The sequence below is a fragment of the Neodiprion pinetum genome, chromosome 5, assembly GCF_021155775.2.
Source record: "Neodiprion pinetum isolate iyNeoPine1 chromosome 5, iyNeoPine1.2, whole genome shotgun sequence".
In the NCBI taxonomy this organism is placed as follows: Eukaryota; Metazoa; Arthropoda; class Insecta; order Hymenoptera; family Diprionidae; genus Neodiprion; species Neodiprion pinetum.
This window is the reverse complement of record NC_060236.1, coordinates 34,517,663-34,533,626: the sequence shown is the minus strand read 5'-3', so window position 1 is coordinate 34,533,626 and position 15,964 is coordinate 34,517,663. Positions and strand designations below refer to the sequence as shown.

The 15,964-nt window shown below is 40.8% G+C and overlaps 1 protein-coding gene and 1 pseudogene across 1 annotated transcript; both read left to right on the top strand.

Moving 5' to 3' along the window:
- The first annotated feature begins 327 nt into the window (after positions 1-327).
- On the top strand, positions 328-6,300 carry Vang (Strabismus domain-containing protein Vang). Its single transcript, XM_046628593.2, has 4 exons — positions 328-1,265; positions 1,602-2,196; positions 2,282-2,440; positions 2,522-6,300. The coding sequence occupies exons 1-4, from the start codon at positions 1,123-1,125 to the stop codon at positions 3,356-3,358; spliced, it is 1,734 nt and encodes a 577-aa protein (XP_046484549.1). The 5' UTR covers positions 328-1,122; the 3' UTR covers positions 3,359-6,300.
- A 639-nt stretch (positions 6,301-6,939) lies between these two features.
- LOC124220128 (uncharacterized) lies at positions 6,940-15,951 on the top strand (annotated as a pseudogene).
- Positions 15,952-15,964: the final 13 nt, after the last annotated feature.

The following is a 15,964-nucleotide window of genomic DNA, read 5'->3' as shown; positions in this document are numbered from 1 at the left end:
ATAGTATTATAGTTCTCTGTAGTACGAAGATCTCGTAACATGGTTTTTAAGCCTCGGCTAGTGAATTTCATAGTTATTTCCATCTAGGGATATTCCAAATAGTTATACAGTTGTTTTAATTTCTTATGGTTACAAGATTCTCGTACTTCGAGTTTGGTTAGTTGATAAAAGTAACATGCAGTAATAATAGTCGATAAAACATACGGACGTTCCGGTCGGATGTTACAATGTAAAGACGATAAGATGTACCTGCGCAGTTGTCTCTCGGAACCAATTGCATGCCCCGACCATGTGAAGGCCGTCTTGGATTTTCAACCAATCGCATTCGAGATCGCTTAGCGCACATGGCGTACATTTTAAAGTGTGGATGCAATATAGCGTCGTATATTTTTAAGATGGCTTCCACATGGTCGGCGCAGTACGGGACGAAAGTGCGTCCGCCGGAGGAACACACCTTATCTTCTTATATCACGGTAGTACTTGATCTGTCGCGTGTGGATACCGGGCTTGAAGATTGCTGCTGAGCCATGAGGCGTGAAAGCGTCATATATATATGGAAAGCGTGGAAGCGCAGCGATCGTTGCTACCCCTCAACCCCCTCATCGCGTTAATTATCTCGGAATGCAGCTGCGGTTAACAACCAGCGCAAGCTTCAAGGGGGTTCGTAGTCGTAAACATTAGGTGTGTCGGCGTCACTTTGGTCCGATACTGATGCCGCCGTGTAAAATACCTGTGACGAATATCAGCCTAGCTAAAAATCGACCAACCTTCAGAAACACCATAATTACTCCATGTACGATCATGGGTAAATAGAGAAAATTAATGGAAGTATGAAAAAAGAAGAAAATAACCATGAAGAGTTCAGTGACATATAACTATATAAATAAGTAAATAAATAAAAAAACAAATCAAGAGATTGTTTTGAATACATGGTACGAGTAAACGAATGAATAAATTAACATGAGATTTCACAAGAGAGGAAAACGGAAGTGTCAAACCCTAAAGCTATACTCGCTTTGTTATTAATATCACCAAGCTTGGAAGTCGGCGATTTTTCGGATTAAATCCACAAGAGGAGGTAATGCTTGTATGGGTTAGCTGGCTGTTGCCTGTGCGGAGGGCATGGAGACGGAGAGCGTGAAGTCAGGGGCTAGCGAGCATAGCCATAGCCACAGCCACCACAGTAGAGGCTCGCAAAAGCATCATAGATCACACAACAACAAATCTCATCACCACAATCGTCAATATTCTCACAGGTCGTCGAGGTATATGGTTATTATTTGTTATTGTTTGTTACATCTCCTGACACAGAAACCTCAGGATTCAAGTTTGTCACTGATAGCCTAGTCATGTTTTATATTCAAGTGTTTCAGACTTTGCAAGATTCTTTGTTTTCGGTATCTTATTTTCATAGTAATTGTTTAAGTCAATAACAGTGCTATGATTTTTTATGGGTTGGGAAAAGTCTGGAATTACAGACTAGAATGCCACCCTAGATGCTATCTCTTGAATTAGGAACTAGAAACTTGAACCGTTAAATATTAAGAAAATTTTATTTCTTCAGCATAGAACTGTTATCGACTAATTTTTTTCTTTTACAGAAGTAGCCGCAGCCAAAGAAAGGAAAGGCAGAATTTGGACCCCAGTGAAATGGCTCCGTTTCAGACAACTGTCAATGTGCGTGGGGAGAATGTCGACCACTTGGGCCAAGAGGTGATCGAGGTGCAGATATTGCCTCAGGATGAAAACTGGGGAGAAAATACGACCGCAGTTACTGGAAACACCTCAGATAGGTCGGAATCGACAGAAGATGTCAGCAACTGGCAGAACGAGAGTGACGGATCCTTTGGTTTCACGTGTAACCGTTACGTGGGACCAGCAGTTACAACGGTCCTTGGAATTAGTGCGTTCTTCAGCCCTATAGCGATGGTTGTGCTCCCGAAGCTGGGCTTCTTTCCAGACTCGACTAATGTCCTTACTCTTCAACAAAGGCTTCAACGTCTTTCCTGCAACGCAGAGTGCAAGGGGCAGCTTGTAGGCCTGGCTTTCAAGCTTGTCTTGTTAGGGATCGGGAGTTGGGCAGTCTTTCTCAGACCTGCGAACGCCACCATGCCTCGAATATTCCTATTCAGATTTGGTGTACTGATGCTAACGCTGTTGTGCATTTGCACGTACTGGCTTTTTTACGTTGTTCAGGTACATATCTTCCGTTTTTTAATTCTTTAAAGTGTAGTTTGTAAATTTTGTTCACAGAGTAATTTGTCGCGTTTTTTGTTTTCAGCTGACGGAAAGTGCAAAGACTGCAGCAAACGGGGAAATTACAGAGTATAAGAGCTTAGTAAGCTACGCTGGAACTCTGACCGACACTCTCTTGTTTATTCACTATGTGGCCGTACTGCTTGTTGAAATTCGTCACCTGCAGCCCACGTTTTATCTCAAGGTAAAATATTTTGCTCAGAAAATTCAAGTTGAACGTTTACTCTGTCAAAACCAATTAATACGCGATTGTTGATTATTACAGGTAGTACGATCTCCAGACGGAGAATCGAGATCTTATGCTATAGGGCAATTGTCAATCCAGAGAGCGGCTGTATGGGTTCTGAAAAAGTATTACACAGAGTTTCCTGTTTACAATCCTTATCTAGAGCGCCTGCCGGTTTCGAAATCCAATAGAAAACAGTCCAGTTTCAAGTTCTACGAGGTTGACGGTGGCTCCGGGACCACTGTCACTCAACGTGGAGCTGGTGGGGACCGAGCAGTCCTCGCAGCTCAAGCCCGTCGGCGTGACTCAAGTCATAACGAGCGTTTTTACGAGGAACACGATTACGAGCGTCGGGTGAGAAAGCGTAAGGCACGTCTAATCACCGCTGCCGAGGAGGCGTTCGCTCACATAAAACGCCTCCATTCGGAAGCCGAATCCGCACCAAATCCGGGCCCAATGGATCCGATGGAGGCGGCACAGGCTGTTTTTCCATCTATGGCGCGGGCCCTTCAGAAATATTTACGGGTAACGCGTCAGCAGCCTCGACACTCGGTAGAATCGATTTTGGGGCGGCTCGCTAGGTGTCTTGCCCAAGATGCGGCCCCTCGTGCCTTCCTGGAGCCGTTTTTCGCTCCGGGTCCTGTCCTGGCTAATGAAAAAGAACGGCAGAGGAGGTCTCAGCATTGGGCTTTAGTTTGCGAAGGGGAATTGCCGTCGAGATCTCTGACCTCTGGTTGTGAATTTCAACTACGGCAGGGCGAAATCGCGCTGCTTTGCACAGTGCATAGGATACCGCATTTTAATCTCACCGAGCAACTCGCACATCCCAAGTCTAACAAATTTTTGCTACGACTTAATTCCGAGACTTCTGTTTAGCCTTAACAAAATAAAATAATAATAGTAGGTCACAAAAGAGATTAGTTATAAAGTATTAGTGATGAAGCTGAAAAAAATGGCGGATGAAATCTGGTAACGATTTTGGGAGAATTGCTTTAATTGATTTTACTTAGCTCGTAAGTTGTGGTTCAAGAGGATACAAGCCGTTCCGTATGGAGAAAACTCGTTATATTTCGAAATACATTGACCGAGTTATACAGACGTATCCACTAGATAACGTAATTGTTTTTATGATGCGTGTAAAGTGTAGAAGCAATTGGATAGGTCGTGAAATTAGTTACAACACGTTTTTAAAGTATGATATAAATTTTTCATGGAGGCCAACACAAATATAAACATCGCGATGAACAAATTATTTCTGTTTTACCTATTCTACACGTGGAAATGATTATTCGTTATCGATTGAAGATACGCACTAGGTTTTTTTTTTTCTTAATGTCTGTGGTATTTAAAGTAAAATCAACCTTATAATTGCGATAGTGCTATTCGTAAAACTAGGTAAATTGCATACTGAACAAATATGCGACATATGTATTGATTACTTAAGATACGTAAAAATTGCAAGCTGTAGAGCCTATGTTCTTTTTAAAAATTTTATTTTCTATTTTACAATTATAGAGTCCATTATCAATTCGTGTTCAAAGCTTGAGGTGTGAACTCTGTCGTTTGTATGGCAGGGAAAATAGAGAGAAACGAAAATAAAAGTGGAAGGAAGTTTATTATAGATAAAATTGCAATGTCCGCTATCACAGTGCGCACAATCTTTGCAATGATATTCATGATACCTATGTCTGAGCGTGCCGATTGTAATGCTATGCCAATGTGTCAAGTCAGGGAGCTTACAGACGACGTGATTACTTATAAGTCTTAGATAAACTGTCTGCAAACGTTGCTGGCCAAGCGGTTTGTAGCTCAAATTTTTTTTTCATAACAATCCACAAATTATTTTTAAACAGGTAAAAACGGAACAAGGATCTGATTGGCTCCTTTGCGGCTACATATCATAATTTTATGTATAGTTTAATACTATCGTCGCGACGTACTGTCTACTGTAGTATAATAATTATTTAACGTTATTAACCGTAAGTAATAGCAAAAATAATTATTGTAATTGTAATTGTAATAGTTATCAGGCTATTTCAAATCGTACAATTATGAATTTATGATACGTATTAGTATATACTATATACATGCACATAATTGTATAGCTAAAGCCTTTTTTGTACTTGTTTTGTACTATGCTCTTTTTATTGTACCTAGTGTAGCTTTTTTATGCAACTATTTTTTATTTATATGCGTGGCGCGTGAAAAGACAATTAAAATATGAGAATACACGTTGCAAAAACGAAAAATATCAGAGTCAAATAATTACCTTCAAAGACAAAACCCCAAAACGTAAAATTTTATTTAAATATTTATTACATGTTACGCAAATAAAGAGATGAGATAGGTGTCACAGACGATTTCATAGCATTAGAGATAGAAAATCTACCTAGTGATCGCATCATTTTTTAATACTATACTTTATACAGAGTACCTATACAGTAGGGTGATTCTTATTTTGGTCATATCGGAACTTCTTTGCGCTCCCCCCTAGAAGTAATCAATATATATGTATAAAAAAAAATCTGGCGAAACCCGAATTTTTCCGATAGCAGTCAAGCAGTCGAACTTTTATATGGAAAAATGCATACATTTGAATCCTCTGGCTATTCTATAGAAAATTTATTGCTCTACAAAAAAGGTCGCACGTAAAATTTTTGTAAAATTAATATTTGTCACAATATTAGTGAAAAAAATTAAGTCAGTTCTTCGTTGATACCATGATAAATATTTACCAGAATTTTACAAGAGATCTTTTTTGTAGGGCATTAAATTTCCTGCCAAATAGCTAGAAGAATTTTTTTAATGATATATAGTCTTAAAGTAATTTATAATATATGTCAATTACTTTTGGGGAGTGAACGCGAAGAAATTCCGACATAATCAAAATAAGAACCACCCTACGATACAGCTGTATTATAAAAATGTATTCTGCGGCAATTTCCATTATGATCAGTCAGTCAAAAGATCGATTATGATCGATGCTACTCTACCATACAATCCATCTTTGTCGTTGGACGAAGTTGTCTGTAATTCAAAACAATTATATAGTACGGGATTAAAAAAGTACCGATAAAATCGATTAGCAGCTATGTTGGTGAATAATAATAATTCCTGATATGGATTATCGCAGGCCTGAGCTGCCCTACCATACAATCTTTTTCTTCGTGTCACAACAATTCTGTGAAGTTGTATTTTAGACAATATGATATAAAAATTTCAATACGATAGATCAAAGAAGAATACCAAATTCCGTTGAGTTGTCGAGATAAAGTGATCGAAATAATTGCAAAGTCTCACTTTGTTATCGGTGATACATTTTACGTCTTGATATTTTCCTGATAACTACTTGCTGGTGAATTCTCTGTCCAATTAAAAAACAGACTACCCGATGACAATATTTAACGTAGCGATGTTACTATGTAGTTAAATGACTAATTGTCAAATCGATGAAATCAAAAAACCTGTGTAACTCGTCATTATCGTATCTTTTTAATTAAAGCTAGATTTAACCAGGGATTGTGTCGAAAGCGATCTGATACAACAATTACCCTTTTTAACCACTCGTCGATGAATGATAATTATCTGTATACAAAGCTAAGAGTATCAGAATGGCCAAAAATTAATCCTCGTCGTAAATGGGATTTTTGTTTTTTCTAAAGCGAAATACTTGAGTCATTGATACGTAATGAAAAATGACCTTGTAACTTTTCCCAAAATTAACGCAAAAATAACTAATGCTTTTAGAGCGAATTTCAAATCTCGTCTCGACCATCTCCATTAAGCGTGCTTTCAATATTAACATACAGTGCGATGCTGAAACGACTGTCAAAAGAATAGACCGATATTAACAGAATTGCAATTTCACCCTTGAAGTTTTTTTTTCTCTTCTGTTTTTTTTTTTTGTTCGGTTTTAGAAAACAGATATTTCTTTATTCGTGCTGTTCATTTACCTATCAACTATTTCCCGATTATGGTTTACAATGGGGTCGATATTTTTGACAGCATTGAGAAGGGGGCTCTATCATCCCGGTATCAATTCCGTCCAGGTGTTCGTAACTTTATTGTTTATCGTTCGGTAGTTGAACTACCAATACGAAGAATTGCTCTATCAGACGCGGCAGAATGTATATTTTCGAGTGTGTAGGTGCTCAGTGTAGGTGTGTGTGCGAAGGGAGGGGGGTTAATTTGTACTAGCATAAAATATCGCCGTTAAGATTTTCAGTCTTTTTTATACAAAATACACTTATTTTTCTTTCATATACTTAAAGTTGCCTTTCGGTAATTGTTAAGCTTGATGAATTCGTTTATCAGAAGGTTATTAAGATCTAATACTTCAGCTACATCTTGGTGAATATGCATTATAGCTACATCGTCCAATAAGTGATCATGCAGAACCATTGATATTCTAGTAATTTAAACAAATAGAATATTGTGTAATAAGGCGGCAACCTCGGTCTTTTCGAGAGATCAAGTTTGCAATATCAGTCGTAGGTGAGGTGAAGATGAATATTGCGAATACGCGAGGCAAAAAGACGGTTGCCTCGTTGTTGCACACGATTCTTTATATATGAAGAATACGTTGAGAGATTTTTCACGAAATTGAGGTTAGGGTCGCGTAATGTCAGATATGTTCACGACCGCGCATGCGCGCAGTACAGAAAAAACTACTTTCAACTCCTAGGGCTTGAAAGTGATCTTTGCAGTACTCCGCACATGCGCGTTCGCAGACTCACTTGATCGTCATAAAAACGAGCATCTTGGTGTACGTAAAAAACGTATGGAAAATCGCGTAAAACGTGCTCGCGTTATATAAATTTAATATTTCGAAACTGCAAATATCTAAGATTTGCATATCTACATGTACTAAATTTCGAGGTGCGGAGTGCTCCACGACTATACCCTAGTAATTTTGCCGCGCCTGTCAGCCCTAGTACACGAAGGATGATTAATAGTGCGTCCACGATTCCTTCGTGTCGAAATCTTCGCATTGCGTTGCTCTATCTTATCCAGAACGTCTTCTGCAGATGCGTAATATGTGCCGGATAAGAGATATCTGTTACAATTGCTCAAGGACGCACCTTGTCGAACTGTTCAAGAGTAGGTATGTGACGCAGACAAACAGCGAGACGTCAATCCCTCGTTCAGTCAGTAAACCAAAAAAATATCACTGTGACTCGAGTTTACCCGCGGCGTGCTCGCAGTGCGGTTTTGCCGGCTGTGAGTGAACATTGCTGAGCGTTAACTGGGAACAACGAAAGGTATCACAACCCGGGTGAACCGTTTATGAAGGAACGGAAACGAACTTTTTAACCCGGTGGAAAAATTTCTGCAGGTGTCGATTGTTCGTTTTAAGGGTTTATTAATCTCTATATGGTATGGAAAAGATGGTCGTTTCAGAGAACAAGCCGCAGGTAACGTTTTTTAATTGATGCAAAGCTTAATTACTTACAATTAGAACAAAGTAGGGTAATTCTATAACCGTTAATTTTAATTGGAATTAAATTTATACAAACAATGACTTCAATAATTTTATAATTTTTGAAGACCACTATTACTTGGTAAACTTTGATTCTTTCACTGTATACGTTATAAATGTATATTTGCATATTTTCTGATGAATACGTTTTGCAGTATTTCATACTTAAATATATCTAATCTGTTTTGCAATCTTTCTCCATTCTTTGAGTATTCGTAAGAATTCACTTTTTCAACGTGTATTGCGACAAAGATTTTTCTTTACTATGCTATATCGTAATTTTGTTGGAAACTTGGTGAAAAGCTCTTGAAGCGGGTATTCTAGTCTAGACAAGGATTTCTTACTCAGTTTTTAGGAATTATTCAAGCTGGAACTACTAAACATTTTAGTATCGAGCTTGTCCTTAGTTATTTATTAGCATTCGAAAATTCTTTGCGAATTCATATTCGTAAAAATAGTGAAAACTTTTCAGGCAATCAGAGCAGAATGGGGAGGGGGCTTAGAGTTCCTGATGTCCTGCATTGCGACTTCCGTAGGGTTGGGTAACATCTGGAGATTTCCTTATACAGCGTACCAAAATGGCGGCGGAGCTTTCCTCATTCCATACATAATCGTCCTACTAATAGTCGGCAAGCCATTCTATTATTTGGAGGCAATCCTGGGCCAATTTACGAGCAAGTCGTGCATTAAAGTATGGTCGCTTTCCCCGGCTATGAAAGGTGGGAAGGTGTTCTTTAGTTAATTCTTGACTCCCGATTTACCAATAAAACTGTACTTGCAAACCTAGGCAAAGGACCTTGCTAATGGCAACTAGAAATATTGATGCTTGGTTAATTTTCTGCTCTCAGGGATCGGATATGGCCAGCTGATAGCTGCGCTATGCGTTGTTTCGTACTACACAGTGTTGATGGCCATAACCCTGTTCTATTTGGTGGTCAGTTTCCAGTCGGAACTCCCTTGGGCAACGTGTCGTGAGGAATGGGGATCGACTTGTTTCGACTCTGGAGGCTCCGTGAACATTACTGCAGTTACCGGAAACGGGTCGCTACAGAGTTCAGCTGAGTTATACTTCCTGTAGGAAATCGACAAACACGCATCGGCTGTAAACCAAACCGAGACAAAAAAACCAACCGTCGATCTTTATTTCAGAAAGGTTGTTCTCAACGAGGTTGACTCCATTGACGAAGGCATTGGAACACCATCTTGGCAGCTCAGCCTCTGTTTGCTTGTCAGTTGGATCGCTGTTTACATGGTTCTCTTTCGCGGGGTCAAGAGTTCAGGAAAGGCTGCCTACTTCCTCGCACTTTTCCCCTACGTTGTCATGATCGCACTTCTGATTAGGGCGGTGACCCTTTCCGGTTCCGGGATCGGAATTATGTTCTTCATTACTCCAGACTGGACTAAGCTTTGGTCACCAACAGTCTGGTACGCTGCCATAACGCAGTGTTTCTTCTCTCTCAGTGTCTGCTTTGGGGCTATCGTGATGTATTCTTCCTACAACAACTTCAACCACAAGCTTTACAGGTAAGTGATCAAGCCCGTCAACAGCACCAACGTCCAGTTATGTACAACCCATAGCTGCTTGTAGGGATGTAATGATCGTCACGACCTTGGACACGTTCACCAGCCTCATTGCCGGCTGCACGATATTCGGAATCCTTGGTAACCTGGCCTACGAAATGGGGACGGATGACGTGAGCACCGTAGTTCGGGGCGGAACTGGCCTGGCTTTTATTTCGTACCCGGAAGCCTTGGCCAGGTTCACGTTCGTTCCCCAGCTCTTTTCGGTCCTCTTCTTCGTCATGATGTTGGTCCTTGGAGTGGGCAGTGCCATGGCGCTCTGTGGTGCGGCGTTCAGTGTGGTTTGCGATCGGTTTCCTGACGTCAACCAGTGGAAAATCATGCTCATCATATCCGTCGTCGGTTATTGTATCGGCCTTGTTTACGTCACGCCGGTAAGATTGATAGCCAATGCGGGTATCGGCGATCAGCGAAGACCCATTAACGGATTTCACGATTAATCACAATAGCAATTTCGCTGATAGCATCTCTCCCTCTATCTTACAGGGCGGACAGTGGATATTGACCCTTGTGGATTACTACGGCGGGACATTCGTCGCCATAATTGTTGGGACCGTAGAAATTCTGACAGTCTTTTGGATCTACGGTCTCCGGAAGTTCATTGATGATGTGGAATTCATGACAGGCGTGAGGCCCGGGATTTATTGGAGAGTTTGTTGGATGATCGTCACTCCCCTTTTGATGATCGTGATTCTGGTATACACGGTAGCAATATACGAGCCGCCGACATACAATGACACTATGTTCCCAACTTCTGCTTACGGTTTGTGACATATTGCGCCTCGCCATCTTTGCCAGTTTCAATCACAATTTTAACCGATTTCATGAATGCGTCTCTAGCCGCTGGTTGGGCGATCCTGGGCTTTGCGGTGTTGCAGATCTTTGGATGGATCGTTTATCAGCTGTATACAAAGAAAAGCTCTTCGGTTGCAGAGGTCAGTGAAAAGGGCATGCGTGAATTGTGTGTAAAAATTTTCAATGCTTTTCTATAGCGAATGTTTTCCCTTTGCCAGACATTCAGGAATGCTTTTCAACCTACCTCCAAGTGGGGTCCGAACGACCCCAAGCATCGCCTCGAGTGGGAGTCCTTCAAAGACATGAAAGCGAAATCTTCTTCGAACGGACTTTATGATCTCTTCTTCAAGTAGCTTTCATCAAATTACACCTAGATCGAATCTATGTATATGCATGCCAATCATCTAAATCCACCATAATTGCAGTATCGTTTCGACCACCTTACAATTTTTCACTCAAACCTTTTAAGATCGAATATATTCAGCTCACAGTGAGCTTCATGGCATGTCACGCGGTTAAGCAAAAAACAAACAGAATAGAATAAGATAACACCTGAAAAAGAATAAAAAAATACGCGTCTACTTCCAGTGCAATTACTTTGTATAATGTAAACAATGAACTAACTCCAGATATACATTTTTAGAAGCCTGGAAGTAGGGAGTCAATGCTTATAGCCTAGGCAGGTGTAAACTTTATTGACAGCATTTGGTCGTTTTGGCTTGGTGCGAACGGTTACACGGCAGCTTTGTACAAAGGCCGGTCGTTGGCACGTTTCGCGTAGCTCTACGATGTTTGCAAGAGTTACAGATAAACTAAGCGGCGCGCAAACTGCACGCTTTAAACTTGTGCAAGCGGTGTGCCAACTCGTCCCACTTCAAGCTATGTGTTCTTGCAATTTAGTAGGCTTGAGATTTACTTTCATTGTCAAACTTTGTGAGGATCAGTTGTTGCGTACCGTGTTATTCATAATCAGTTGCAAGACGTTTATGGCGTCTGAAGTGACTTGTGGACGATGGAAAATATCGCAATAACGCTTATCTCTAACACAATTTTACTGCGTGAATTATTGGTCATCGGATAAAGATAGTGCTCCCCAAAACACAATTCCTCGGCGATAGCCTCAAATGGGTGATTATAGGATTTGCAATGTTTATTGGATAAATAAATTTTTTTTTACTATTTCGCGTCACGCTTACTTCCACGCCTATTCCACCGACGGTGTTATAAACGTCGCAAAATATTATCTGTATAATAACTTATCGTCGGTTAATATTTAGCCCAAGGCTTTTCCAAAATGCGGACAGCGTATAGGAATTAAAACTCTGCAAACCCTTGCAGATTCTCATAGTGCAAGATTACGCACAGAACCAAGATAAAATCGCAAACGTATTTATATGCGAAATTTCAAAATTGGCAACCAATTATTTTTTTTATCCGTTTTCCGAAACTATTGCCCGGATTTAACGAACGTCCGAAATTGACATCGTGCAGTCTCGCAGGAATTCGGTTCAATTCGTGGTAAGTAACAATAATAACAAGCACCGCTCAACTCGTGGATAAGTACATTGAAACTTTGAGTAGTTGTTCTCATGTGATCGACTCGGAAGGACGGAGATGTTCGTAGGGTAGATGTTGAACCATATCCACCGTATCATGGACAATGACAAGGTGCGTATGCACGACTGCGAAATCCGACGTGAGCTATATCGTTCGTTTTTTATTTTGTCGCATGTTAATATAATATGTATCAAGTCAATGTACAAATCTTGGAGACGCCTATTCAATCATCCGAAGAATTATACGTGACCGAAGTTTGTTTTGATGCAAGCTCACGTGGCCCATGGGGACTGTTTGACCTCATATAGATTTTGTTGACACTTGAGAAGATGAGACAATGAAGGATGACCCTGGATTAAAGTAGCTCAATTTTACAACACGGTTCGATCGCTGCCAGACAAGGAGTGATCACCGCGTTCAATAGTTATTGATGAGCTGTTTGAGCACTTACATTTAATCGTATGGCAGTAATACTTGTCAGACCTTGGGGAAATATTTTTATATTGAGGCATCGGTTCGTTGCGTCACGTTAACAGACAATCTACTCGTTCTTGTTGAACGTATTAAAGTATTAATCTGTTTAGTGAATTTGTGAAGGAGCCTCCACAAGCCTTATAATGCAATCTGCAATCTCGATAAGGTTCAATGATCCTTCCAAGGTGAACAGTACAGAATATAATTTGCAGTGATGGCATATGGTTTCAACGCCTGAAGAACCATTTATTCATCATCGAGACTTGTATATCAAATAATATTGTGTTATTTGGAATATGCTGAATTCATGCTCATTCTTCCGATGAACAAATGCAGGATAAAAACACTGATTCCGGAGCTGCCAACGAGGACTTGGAAATGGCGAACAATGGGAACTCCAGGGCCAAGTGGGGCAGCGGAATGGAATTCTTAATGTCATGCGTGGCTTTTTCCGTTGGTTTCGGAAACGTGTGGCGGTTTCCGTACACCGCGTACGAAAACGGTGGTGGAGCCTTTCTCATCCCGTATCTCGTTGTGCTCTTCATTATCGGAAAACCGTTTTACTACATGGAGATGATCCTTGGCCAATTCAGTAGCAGATCCTGCGTTGAAATTTGGTCGGTATCACCAGCGTTCAAAGGTACCTTACGAATTGCGACTGTCTCCGAACTTTGAGACACTCCAATTTTTCGGGATAGTGTGTTAAAGAATAATATTCTCAGCATCGTGATTATACCCACGCAACACGTAATGGCCAAGTACAACTTTCAAGATTTGCACAAATAGCTTTTACATAACGCGAGTACGTTTGACGCGTTTTTCCATGAGTGTTTCTGTGCACTACGTACCTGTTTCTATGACGGTCGAATGAGTACGAATGCGCATGCACGGAGTACTGAAAAGACTACATTCAAGTCCTAGGAGTTAAAAGTAGTCTTTTTCGCACTGTGCGCGTGCGCCGTCGCGAACAAATCTGACATTATGCGAACCTAACCTCAATTTCGTGCTACGTGCAAAAACCCGTAACATACTCTTGTTGTGTAAAGAATCGTGTGCAACAAGGAGGCAACGGTCTTTTCGCCTCGCGAATTTGCAATATTCGTTTTCGGCTCACTCACGACTCATATTGCAAACTTACGTTTCGCTTGAAAAAACCGAGTTTGCCTCCTTGTTACACAATATACTATCCTCCAGGTATCGGTTTCGGTGTCACGGTTGCAGTCTTTTCCATAACCACATATTACTGCGCGCTAATGGCTCTGACGTTATTTTACCTGCTGTCAAGCTTTCAATCGGTTTTGCCGTGGGCTACGTGCCTTGAAGAATGGGGCGACACTTGTTATAGTTCATCCGGAGTCAGCAACGCAACTTCAAACAGTCCGCAATCAAGCTCTGCAGAGCTCTTCTTCCTGTAAGCATTGCACCAACCTGCACTCTATCGAACAAACAAAACCACTGACAACATGACTTGAATTTTCAGAAACGTTGTGCTGAACGAGACCGACGACATCAGCAACGGAATTGGTACTCCGTCCTGGAGACTTGTTCTTTGCTTAGCCGGAAGTTGGCTTGCTGTTATCCTTGTTCTTTCACGCGGTATGAAAAGCGCGGGAAAGGCGTCTTACTTCCTGGCCTTGTTCCCCTACACAATGATGATCGTACTCTTGGTTAGAGCCGTAACTCTGCCGGGGGCGATCAACGGCATCGTCTTCTTGTACAAACCGATTTGGACGAAAATTTTCGAACCTCAAGTATGGTACGCAGCTGTTACCCAGGCTTTCTTTTCACTCGGCGTATGTTTTGGGGCAGTCACCATGTACGCATCGTACAACGACTTTCGCCACAACGTTAAAAGGTTTGTTTTACAAATTTACGATCCAGAAATATTATGGGGTATTTTAGAGCTGGATGTTTTAGGATTAAAAAAACTCTTTATTATAACCTGTCTGTATCACGACATGGCTGTATGCAGAGAGCGTTTGTCTCTGTCGGAGTACATATCAGGTTAGCCAACTTAGCTCTAGGCATATATGTAGGGATCTAACTAGTAATTAGAAAGATATAAAGATACTACAAGAAACTTTCTGTAAAAAACCACGAAATTGCATTAACTCTATTAAGTTACTCTTGATTTTTCAACATTCCAGAGACTGCACCATTGTGACGACCCTGGACCTATTCACAAGTCTTCTCGCCGGCACTACGATATTTGGCATCCTCGGAAATTTGGCCTATGAATTGGGTAGTGACGATATAAGCACTGTAGTACGGAGCGGAACTGGACTGGCCTTCATATCATATCCCGACGCATTGGCCAAGTTCACCGTCGTTCCCCAACTTTTTGCAGTCCTCTTCTTCCTGATGCTATTCGTCCTGGGTGTTGGAACAGCCGTAGCTGTTTCCAATGTGTTGATCAGTGTCATCATGGACCAGTTTCCAAGTTCTGTGCATTGGATGGTGGCACTGGGAGTCGGCATCGTCGGATTTCTGTTCGGGACGATCTACTGCACTCCGGTGAGTGATGCATAATTTCTTTCATCGCCACTCGATACAGTATATCTTTCTTTTTTCGAAGGGAGGTCAATACATACTGAATTTGATCGACTACTTTGGCGGAACTTTTATCCTGGTTTGTCTCGCGTGCTTCGAAGTGGTCGGCATTTCTTGGGTCTACGGTAACGTTCATATTTGATAGCGTCAAAAATTTACGAGCCAGTGTAAGGTTTATCTACTTTTTACGGAACAACAGGAATTCCAATACACTGGTCAACATATTTTTTGTTGTTATTTGTTTTTATTTGATTCTTATTGAATGAAGACTGAAGTTATCTTTTATTCGATAAAGATAAGTAATACTGTCAGTTCATCAAGAACAGGCATGACAAATCTGTCCATTAACCGATTCTCGATAGAGCATCACTGCTTTAAAACACCGGTCAAAACAATTGAGAAAAATGATGACAGTAGATATTATCTGCCCGATTCAGGAGTTGATAATTTTCTCGATGATATTGAATTCATGACTGGGAAACGTCCGTCTTTCTACTGGCGATTCTGCTGGGGCCTGTTGACGCCTCTCATGCTCTTTACCATCCTCATTTATTTCCTCATCAATATAACCCCGTTGGTGTACAATGACGTGGAATATCCTACATCAGCCTACGGTGAACGATAAAATTGATTGAAATACCAGAGTTGTACACGGCAATGTCTACGTACAAAATGATCTAACAATATTTATTACAGCTGCTGGATGGGCGTTACTTTTTTTTGGAATCGTGCAATTTCCAGCATGGGCTATGATCACCGGATTGCAGAACAGAGATAAGCCATGGTCCGACGTATGTATCAAATTTATCATACATGATTTTTTAAATTATATACTTGTGTATAAGAGTTTCACTTTTGACTTTTAGATATTTAAACCAACAGACGAATGGGGACCGAAAGATCCAGAAACCAAAAGGAAATGGGCAGAATTCAAGGAGATAAAACGATTAAACCGAGAACGGAAGCTGAATACAGTGGGGGAAAAGTTCTGGGCGGTATTAGTTGGCAGATGATAAACGCACAGTACTCGTCAATCGATATATTTT